An 11,132-nucleotide genomic window follows, 5' to 3' on the forward strand; every position below is an offset into this window, starting at 1 on the left:
AATTGGGGAGGCGTGGTAGCATAAAGGTTGGAAAGCGCTGATTTAATGTATAAGTTTCATACGAACGCCATCACGTGTCAATATGATGAATTAAATGTTAAAAAAAAAACAATGAGAGTTTCTTCTTCTTTTTTTTTTAATTTTTGTTATTTTTTCTTTGTAAAAATGGTAAATGTAACTGTCATTTAATGTATCTGTGTGTGTAGTGGGTGGACTATCGTTGCTTAATATGTCATTTGCATAGAGCGCGCCATCTCGTTCGTGTGCGGTATTCATTTGGATTGCTTTGATCTTAACTTACGGAGCGGAGCGGAAATAAATCGAGCATGGTAAATTAACAGTTTAGATGCGGCTTATAATAACTCCCGAATAGTTTCTGTGAATGCACGTAAATACACTCAGCAACAGACACACACATATATATATATAAATACAAATGCATTGTGCACATGCTGCTTTCGTCTCCCCCCTGGGCTTTCGATTTAAGCGCCGCATTTCCCAAAGCCCCACTTGTGCTCTTCCACTCCACCCCCCTCACTTTAGAGCTCCTCAAATACAGATATATACACCGCCCCCAGCCCCCTCACCTAAAACACAGGGGATTATGCATGTAATAATTCCGCGTATAAGCTCACTAAACGTATCTAGCAGACGATAGATTCTAATTCCAGACAGAATCATTGTCATGCCTCTGCCGCCTCTTCTACCGCCCCCCCAACCCGAGCTCGTCGTGTCAGCCGTTTATGACATGCTTTCCACACAGTATAACACACACACATACATAGTAGGGACAAACACAGAGAGAGAGAGAAGCGATGATATCGCATTATCGCAACATGCGCCGGCTCTATGTCCCATATTGCTCAGCAATCTGTGCTAGTGAGGGTTTGAGGGGGTTTGTTTCGGGTTATTAAGGCCATTTACAGCCCGCCGGCTCGTGTTGCAGCCTAATGCGCGGCTATCGAAATTATTAATAATTAATTAAAACCAATAACATTTTTTTTGGAACGAGCGCCGTAATCAATATCGTGTAGTGTGTTTTTTTATTTCTTTAGCTGTATTAAATGAGAGTCTGAGCATCTCATTATCAGAACAGATATCGGAATAAATGCGAATATAATGCACCCATAATAATGATGAATGTTATAATCTACTTAAATTTAAGCGTTTAAACGTATTCAATACCTTTTATTCAATTTTATAACAACTTTTATTTATTTATTCTTTACATTTATTATTAGTTTACTGATTTTTTTTTAATTTAATTATTTTTTTTTATTAATAATAATATTTATTGAAACAATACAATTAATTTTGTTTTGAAATTTTCAAACAGACAAAAATAATGAATTTTTTCATGATTTTCAAATACTACGAATTTTGTCTTAACTTTACTAATATTGATATGCAGTTTCTTCTGTTTGATAAGAAAAAAGAACATTTTTTGTAAATTGGGAAATCTTTTTGTGACTTTTTTGTAAATAATGGTAGAAAATATAATAATAACGGTTTAGAAATGTTGTGAATGTTGTTTTAGCTTTAGTGATTTTGATATGCATTTGCTTCTGTTTGGATATCGTTGAAAGTTTACTGATTTTCGGTAGTAAAAGAAAAACTAAAACTTTGGTAGCTCTTTGTCGGATGTTTGGTAGAGGAAGAGCAACAACAATAATCGCTTGCTTGGATTCTTCCACTAACGGGAACAATGGACGATTTCGGTGCAATCGCGTAGGCGATCGTTGCTGAACAATGTTTAATTAATCTCGGGGTCACGTGTGTCCTCTACTCTCTACTCTCTATCAGGTCGCACATAATCAGTGGATGAGAGAGAGTTAAGGTTAATTTGACCGGAGACAAAGGGATCGATTTTAGGTGACTTCGATGATAACATCGAGGGTGTATTTAGAAGAAAAGGCGGATTGTAAATCATTTATTTGTGCGGCCAACTTTCCGTTTATCGTCGCCCTTGAAGCGCTTTTCGTGAATCCCCTAGAGGGGGTGGCGAAAGAGACGGAGGCGGCGGCGGCGTTCGGGAACAGACAGATTTTAAGCCAGATCCCCGAACACTTACGCTTAATCCGCGGGCTTAACGCTACGAAAAAAAGAGAAGAAAACGTAACGTGAAAAGAAACGACAGATGGGGGTAGATGAAAGTAGATAGATAGAAACGATAAAAGCTTACCTTCCCATGTACTCGCACCACCAAAAGATTTTAAAATGATCGAAAGACATCACCGGATATCCGGAAATTAATTGGTGACCAATCACAGATGATGGTTTCAGTGTGTGTATGTGTGTATGCATAAACAGGTGCCGTGATTATTGTTTGTATCGGTTGCGGTTTCCGGCTCTAATTGCGTCACTTCACGTCGAGAAACAGCGAAGCATTTCTGCAAAACGGAAAACGCTCGAATACGTACGATATATATAGTAAGCTATACAGATGTATAAAAGGGGGCCGTAAACTCGATCACATTTGTGTCACGGATCAGCGATCGCGACGAAAGTTTTTCCCCGAAATCAGACTACAAATAACCGGCGAGACGTTTCAAAGGAAATTCGATTCCATTGAAAAGGAGTTGCTAGAGTGAAGCAGAAAAAGGCCAGAAGTTTTCATTTTTACGCTCCAGTTTTCCTCTCTTTGCCCCTTATTTCTTTGCGATTATAATACACGGTCTTACGTCGATGTTCGTATGGTTAACCGCACCCTCCAAAAACAATGTATCAGTTTCCATCCGCACAAATAAAAACATTATCTTAGCAACTGTCAAATGTTAACAGTTATCTTTGCTCGTTCATTTCATTTCTTAACAAGAACAATAGCAAGAAAAGTTGCTACAAGCAAAAAGTAAAAAAAAAATCAAATGAAGAGAGAAACTCAAATATAATGCATAAAATTGTTTATATAATTTTCCAAATGTTTTAACGTAAAGCAAGGCAATGTGAGATTTGCGATTAACAGAATTATAAAACAAATGGTTTAATTTGTTTTGTAAACAAAAGAGAGATCCAAATATAATATGCTCCAATTCGTTTAAAATCCTAACATTATTATTTTACGTATTTTTTTTTTATGGAAATTTAGAATTCTCGCCTACTTCGAGTGCGCGTCGTAAATTTTGCGGGTAATAAAAATTAACCGGATTAATTAGCGGAAATAATAAATGATAATTTACGTGTTCTACATTTCCCCAAAAAAAAATGGAAGAAAAAATGTACGAAAATGCGAATCCCGCTCCTAATTGAAAAATCCACCTCCTACCTCCCTCGGAGCGGTAATTAACAGAGAAAAAATCCATTACGAACGTATGGAAATTGAACCGAGCCGAGGGAAAATGGAACGACGAGAGTGGATTGAAACCGTTTTGCAATTTTCACCGCAGGAAAAATTTTGTCTTTTGCACGTTATTTTTTGTTTTTTGTTTTTTTTGTCATGTAACATCATGAATATTCTCTGTGCATGGACTAGTTTTGAGCGAGTTTACATATCGTTTGCGTAAAAGAATAAATAGTTTTTTTCGATTTCCTTAATTAAATCTAGTTTCAAAGAATTTCTTGAAATTCAATTGATCAATTTGAATTTGTCGTATTTATGAGTGTATTGAATGAATGAAAGACATTTTCGAAGTTGACTTAGGAATTGTGAAATTAAGGTGTGTGCTCGGCGGGGATCGTGAAGTATTCCCGGCTGCTGCAATTAGTGCGAATTTCATTGAATGGAAAATTGAGAGGAGAATTGGGGGAGGTTTTGCGTGATGCGATCGAAACGGATAAAACCACAGCTCATACTCATAGCATTCCTCAAATATCCAACTTTAATATGCATATTTTGTATTGATTCTATGTATTATAGTTTTCGAGAAAATCAGAAATAATAATTGCATTTGATCATTTTTTTTGTTTAATTAAATTTTCGACGTTTTGAGTTGTTTGTAATATTTGATAAATTTTAATCCAAATAAAAGTGTTAAATCATTTAAATATTCCATAAAAAATGAAGTAATTATCGAACAATTTCCTTCTGTGGTTTTAAAACGCGAATCACAGGTTGCTATGAAAGTTTAAACAATTCTTATTGGATGACGAAAAGAAAAAGTAATAAAGATCAAATCAAACATAAGTTGCGTCCTTTAACCTTTCCACTGTTTCAATATATAAATAAATACTAAATTGTTCAATTAATTAAAAATGTATCTTTATAATATTTATCTTTATACTGTTTATGCTGCCACCTAGCTTAAGGTACGAGAAGTTTCAGTGACAGCATGTTAGATGGGTTGCCTCTATTTGATTACGTCTAATATAAATTATATAACAGATTATCTAGCTGTAAAATAGAAAAAATATAATACATGAGTAGCAAGAACATTACCTTTTCTAATTTGTTGTTCAACTTCTTGCAGTCTCTGGTTTTTTTCTCTATGTTGGCTCCTCCGTACTTGCATAATCATAGTCCCATTTCTCTCCAACATATTCGAACGCTGAATTTGAACATCGTGCATCCTTGTCGTTGGCAAACTTTGTCCACTTGGTGTCAGCACTGATTCTGTCAGTCAGACATTTGTAACCTTCTTCGATCTTCTCTAAATTCTCAGTGTAAGAAATAACCCACGAAGATGCTTTCCAGGGCCGCCCTCCTCTCAGGTAAATGATAATTACGATTATGCTGTGGACGCGTTTTCCAGCAAATCCAGAACGATTATGCAACGCGATCGCCGATCGCACTTTATTTAACGCCACTCTGGTTATGTAACAATTGAAAATTGCTATCTCCAGGACAACAGAACCGCGCTCTCGTCGCCTTGGCCGCGAGGACCACCGGTACCACCGCCTGCAACAATGTCGCCGCCAGCTGCGACAGCCAGGTCGAGATGACGAGACCTGTAAGTAGATTTTGAAAAATCCAATTGGATTTGATCGATGATTTTTACTGTAGGTCAGGATGGAACCTGGTAAAGTTCGTATGGGATTCATCCCTGAAGAATGGTTCAACTTCTTCTACAAGAAGACAGGTGTAACTGGACCGTACACTTTGGGATTCACCCTCAGCACCTACCTGCTCAGTAAGGAGATCTACGTGCTGGAGCACGAATTCTACTCCGGTCTCTCTTTGGCCCTGATGTGCGTCGTCGCTGTCAAGAAGATTGGACCTGGTCTTGCCAAGTACCTTGACAAGGAAATCGATGTGAGTTGTTGCTTGGTTACAATTTGCATGTTTGATGTTAATTGTTGTTGTTTTTTTCAAGGCCTACGAGACTGAATGGAACGAGAGCCGCGTCAACGAGAGGCAGGTGCTCGAGCAGCAGATCGGCAATGAAGAGAAGATGCAGTGGAGCGCCGAGGGACAGAACATGATGGTGCAAGCCAAACGCGAGAACGTCGCTCTTCAACTGGAGGCCGCTTACCGTGGTCGTGTGATGACCGCCTACCAGGAGGTCAAGAAACGTTTGGACTACCAAGTCGAGATCCAGAACATCGAGCGTAGGATTGCTCAGAGGAACCTCATCGATTACGTCGTCAGGAGGGTCATGAGCTCCATCACCCCGGACCAAGACAAGAAGAACATCGACAAGTGCATTGCCGATTTGAGTTCCCTGGCCAAGGCTTAAACATTAAAAAAAAAACCTAATTTAATTCGGAGAGAGAGAGTAGTTTCCGTGTCTTTTTACTTTATACCATCATCTCTACTGATTATTATATACCTCTAAGATCGAACTTTTATTGTCTTCTTTTATTTTAAAGAAATATATAATAATAGAATATACAAATAAAAACGGAAAGATGTTTAAATAACTTCCTTTATTATTATTATCAGTATCATCTTATAAACTTAAATAACTCGGAACAATTCAATATCTTTGCTTCTTTCTTTATTAATAATAATAATATAGGTGGTATATAAAAAAATAAACTGAAGAATGTTAAAAATCAATCGTAAGTCCTCTGGAAACTCTTTTCGTGACTCCTCCGATTGATGTCGTGCATCTTCGTGACCTGATCCAGATGCGTGCTGATCTTCGTTGTATTTCTGTCGATCCACTGCAGCGAATTCATGTGGGCGTTCAGGATCTTCCCGATCTGGGTGATCGGATTGGACAGCTCCTGCGTTTTGTTGGCTTCGTTCAACTGTTCGATGATCTCCTTCAGATCCTCCGACATTTGTTTCAATTGCGTATCCATGGTTTCCGCCAACTGATACGTGTGATTCCTGTCCAGATCTGTGATCGGCAGCTCGTTCAGTTCCTTCTCCAGCGGCGCAATAAGATCCTCGAGTTCCTTCTGCTGCGCCAGCACGAAATCCAATTCCTGATCGAGATTCTGCTGCTGCTGCTTCACCCTCTCGATGCTGTTATTCAATGAAAGCACCTTCTCCCCGTTCGAGATGAGCAGTCTGTCCCAGGCGTTCAGCTGCTTCGCCTGATTTCCAAAAAGCTTGCCCTGCTCCTCCAAATCTATGGTCCACTTGTTGATGGCGTCCTCCAACTGTGCGAACGTCAACGTCCCGGTGGGCGGAACAACGCTCGCACTTGTCAGGCTGCTAGGCAACGAAGTCGTCGTCGCGGTGGTTGTCGCCGCCCCCAATGAGAAACCTGCCGACGTTGTGGCCGCTGCGGTCGCGCTCGGCATCGAAAAAGATAAGGTGCTTTTACCTAGACCCAAACCGGGAGCGGCGGCGGCGGTCGCAGCTGGTGTAGGCGCAGCTCCGCCTAAGCTGAATCCACTAGTCGAAGACGCCGGAGTCGTGGCTGGTTTGGATAAGTTAAAGGCTAACGGAGCTGCAGTGTTCGCCGCCCCCAAGCTGAAGGTGGGCGTTGCCGTACTGGTCGCCGCTCCGCCCAAATTGAAACTAGGTGTTGCGGCGCTGGCCGCAGGTGTCGCCGCCGCGCCTAAAACAAACCCAGACGATGCCGGTTGCTGCTGAGTGGGTGGCACGAAGTTTAGCGTCGGAGCTGCTGCTGCAGCTCCAAAAACTGACGGTGCCGGCGTCGAGGCTGCAGCTCCGCCCAAATTGAAGCTGGGGGCGGGTTTATTGACGGCAGACAAATTGAAACTCGGCGCTGGAGACGCCCCTAAAACAAAATCACACAAATTATAATAATAATCATTGAATCAATTAGAAAGCTACAGTTGCCACAATTTACCTAGAGTGAAAGAACTTGCAGGTTTGGCTGGTGTTCCGGAACCAAAACTGAAGTTCAGACCGGCCTGCGGGGCGGCAGCAGCTGGAGTTCCAAAGGCCTTCGTCTTGGCATCACCGCCAGCGTTTCCGAAACTGAAACTGGGTGCCGGTGCATCTGTAAATAATTGAAGGAAAAAAAAAATAATGAGAGAGGGCATGAAAAATTGAGGTTAAGTCTGAATCCTGAATTCCTCTATTAATCTTTCGTTAATTTCCATTGGATTTTACCTGTTTTCGGTGTCCCAAACGAGAACGACATTTTTATTTACTTCGCACGACCTCTCCCAATGCAATTCACCACAAAAACTATACTACAACAAGGAAGAACCGCCAAGACCACTCTCTTCCGTTGACATCTGACAAACAAAACAATTGTTTTGTTAGGCAACCAACATATCATCGAAGCTAATTTTAAGAAGAATTCAATATTTGAAGAAAAAAAAACATGTTATTAAATTGTATCAATTGTAATTATTAAATATTAAGTTAAAATTACTGTTAAATTTTTTTGAAAAAATAACATAATTGATCATGTATTGTGAGTTGCCTATTATAATAAATGAAAATATTTTGTGATTATCTTCTGTAATTCGCTTACAATACAACAGGTGGCATTAATGATTAGTTGTATGAAATATTTAAAAATTTGAATTTTTATAATTGATTCAATTCACAAATTTACTTTTTTGTTATTATAGCAATTGTTTCATTGACAATTTCTAAGTTTTATATAAACTTTTATATCAAATGGTTGATCTTTATTTTTGTTTTATTTCATAAGATCACGCAATTACGAATATAGGATAGGCCGTGTTCAATTGTTCTCGCTCTTTAGCGTTACCTTGGCAACGGTCAATTGCGTAATTTTATTGCTTAGAAACGTACTTAATAACCGAGCTAAGTCTTATCCGCTTAAGTTCAGGAGTCACGCAGCGCGAGGTTAGGTTTTATTATGGTAAGTTCGCCCCCTCGGGGGGGATTGGGGAGACGCAATAAACACATAACGCGTGGAATTATCGATGCATCTAACACACATCTCACCTTATCGTGACAATAATAGTAGTAATAATAAAAAAAATAGAAGAAATAATAATAGTGGTGCACTTTTATTACGGGGGGGTCATAATGAAGCAATTTCATTTACACAACTCGGGGATAAGATAAAATAATAAAAAAGAAAGAATCGTGATCGATCCTTTAGTGAAACGCACATTTCGTGTCTGCGTTTAACTCTTCTTTAATTTTTACTTCTTCGTCTTTTCTTTTTTTTTATGTACGTAAACACAAGAGGCAAGAGCAAACAGTCGAACGGGATTCAAACAATTCCGAAATAAAAGTTGAAAAGTTCCGCTCCCCGATGAAATGTGTATAAAAAGAGAACAAATGAATTAGTGGAGGAAGAAGAAGAAGTAAAAAGAAACAAGAAACATCCTAAAAGCGTTTTCGCCGCTTGCTTTTCTTTATTATTACAATTTTAGACTTCTTCTTCTCTCGTGTTTTTCTTCTTCTTCTTGTTCTTCTTGGGATTCTCTGAGGGGGGCGAGAAAGAAGCAATTGATAATAAACTGGAGACGCGCGCGCGGATGCGGTCTCTTTGAACTCTCGCTTCTTTCCTGGAAACTGAGGATTCCCATCTTCATCTCACCATCTCTCACCATATACACACATTCAGACATATGTTTAAGAGAAGATTGAATCGGTGAAGAGAGAAAGAGATGAAAATTGATTGTATATTTTCCAAATTTGTTATCAATAGGCCTGTTTGCTCAGTTAAAAGCGAAACTCTGTTCCTCCTCTCTTTCTCTCTCTATTCTTTTTGATTGAACTTCGATGATGCCGCCACCGCCGCAATCCCCCAAAAACCATCAATATAATTATCTCACGATTATAACACCGTAGGAGAAAGAGAGTGAAGAAAAGGATCAATGTAAACAGCGAGGGTTGAAGGTCTTCAACATCTTCTACACCTTGACTTCTACAGGTCTCTCGGATGGACCAGCGGAAAGAAATGTCTTCAAAATGTCTCGTTTAGAAACGCAAATATTTGTCCAACCAATATTTGGAGGGAACAGAAAATTCTTCTTTTCCAATCGTCTTCTTTTTTTTTTCCTTACGTAAACGCAATCGGTGAACGTCCTCAACTCCTTCCATTTACATTCGTTCTTTCCCCGATTACTTTCATTCATTTGTGACGAATGCAAATTTTTAGAAATATGGATTTTCTGTTTACCAATTTGGAGGTTAGAATTTTACGTCAATTAATTAATTTTGAAAATTTGATTTTAATTAATCTTGGAAATTTAATTTTAACTTAATTTTTTAATTTTGCGTAACTTTTAAACATTTACAAAAGTGTAAAATCAAATTGGATTATTTCATAATGTCAAGTATTTTCAAATGAAAGTTGTTAAAAAGAGGTTAGGTTCGACATAGACTTAACTTAAATGTCAAAATCATTTAGAAACAAATGAAATTGCTTAAACATTTACAAAAGTGTAAAATCATATTGGATTATTTCAATAATGTCAACTATTTCCAAATGAAAGTTGTTAAAAAAAAAGGTTAGGTTTGACATTGACTTAACTTAAATGTCATTATCATCTAGAAACAAATGAAATTGCGTCCAATTTTGTCATGTTTTAAGTCAATTGGAAATGTCAAAATGACATTATAAAACTTTTGTTTTACTTAATTAAAATAAAACAAAATTATTTAGGATAATTTTTTTATATGGAAATTATTTAGAAATGCATTAAAATTACATGAATTATTTTCTATTCAACTGTTCGATGATTTCCAAATGAAAGTTGTTAAAAAAAGGTTAGGTTTGACATTGACTTAACTTAAATGTCATTATCATCTAGAAACAAATGAAATTGCGTCCAACTTTGTCATGTCTTCAGTCAATTGGAAATGTCAAAATGACATTACAAAACTTTTGTTTTACTTAATTAAAATAAAATATTTTTAATTTAGGATAATTTTTTTATATGGAAATTATTTAAAAATGCATTAAAATTACATGAATTATTTTCTATTCAACTGTTCGATGATTTCCATATGAAAGTTGTTAAAAAAAGGTTAGGTTTGACATTGACTTAACTTAAACGTCAATATCATCTAGAAACAAATGAAATTGCGTCCAACTTTGTCATGTCTTAAGTCAATTGGAAATGTCAAAATTTCATTATAAAACTTTTGTTTTACTTAATTAAAATAAAAAAAAAATATTTAGGACAATTTTTTTATATGGAAATAATTTAAAAATGCATTAAAATTACATGAATTATTTTCTATTCAACTGTTCGATGATTTCCAAATGAAAGTTGTTAAAAAAAAGGTTAGGTTTGACATTGACTTAACTTAAATGTCAATATCATCTAGAAACAAATGAAATTGCGTCCAACTTTGTCATGTCTTAAGTCAATTGGAAATGTCAAAATGACATTATAAAACTTTTGTTTTACTTAATTAAAATAAAAAATAAATTATTTAGGATAATTTTTTGATATGGAAATTATTTAAAATGCATTAAAATTACATGAATTATTTTCTAGTTTTGAAATATAGTAATTAATACTTTGTAAAGAAAATTTTACAATTATTCTTTGAAAACAAGTTAAATTTCTTTCAAAAAAAAATCATCTAATTTGTCTATATTCTTCAATTATTACGTAATAAAATGTGGATATTCAAGGGGGGGGGGGAAACAAAAAGTTGTTACCGATGCTTTTCGTTCTCGTTTGTTTTGCGTAACAATGGTTCGTTTATGGAAATCGTTTATTTTCGTGACTTTTGTTTCCTGCTTCATTTGTTTCGCGTACGCGGATATAATTGGCGCGATGTTCCGCAGAATTGTTGCTGCGAACAACAACAACAACTGATATGAAACAAACGAAATTGCGGTATTGTTCAGCGGTTTTCCATTCGTTGTTGTTGATCAAAGCTACCG

The 11,132-nt window shown here is 36.9% G+C and overlaps 2 protein-coding genes across 2 annotated transcripts; one reads left to right on the forward strand and one right to left on the reverse strand.

The window, feature by feature from the left end:
• The first annotated feature begins 4,483 nt into the window (after positions 1-4,483).
• Positions 4,484-5,721, forward strand: LOC108565271 (ATP synthase subunit b, mitochondrial). The gene is made up of 4 exons (XM_017924636.1): positions 4,484-4,644; positions 4,777-4,883; positions 4,937-5,185; positions 5,247-5,721. Exons 1-4 carry the CDS (start codon positions 4,617-4,619, stop codon positions 5,607-5,609), a joined length of 747 nt encoding a protein of 248 aa, XP_017780125.1. The 5' UTR covers positions 4,484-4,616; the 3' UTR covers positions 5,610-5,721.
• Positions 5,722-5,784: 63 nt separating this feature from the next.
• On the reverse strand, positions 5,785-7,535 carry LOC108565270 (nuclear pore glycoprotein p62). The gene is made up of 3 exons (XM_017924635.1): positions 7,409-7,535; positions 7,143-7,295; positions 5,785-7,070 (listed from the first exon to the last, which is right to left on the reverse strand). The coding sequence occupies exons 1-3, from the start codon at positions 7,437-7,439 to the stop codon at positions 5,929-5,931; spliced, it is 1,326 nt and encodes a 441-aa protein (XP_017780124.1). The 5' UTR covers positions 7,440-7,535; the 3' UTR covers positions 5,785-5,928.
• Between the last annotated feature and the right edge of the window lie 3,597 nt (positions 7,536-11,132).

This window comes from Nicrophorus vespilloides, unplaced genomic scaffold, assembly GCF_001412225.1.
Source record: "Nicrophorus vespilloides isolate i.1.1-1 unplaced genomic scaffold, Nicve_v1.0, whole genome shotgun sequence".
In the NCBI taxonomy this organism is placed as follows: Eukaryota; Metazoa; Arthropoda; class Insecta; order Coleoptera; family Silphidae; genus Nicrophorus; species Nicrophorus vespilloides.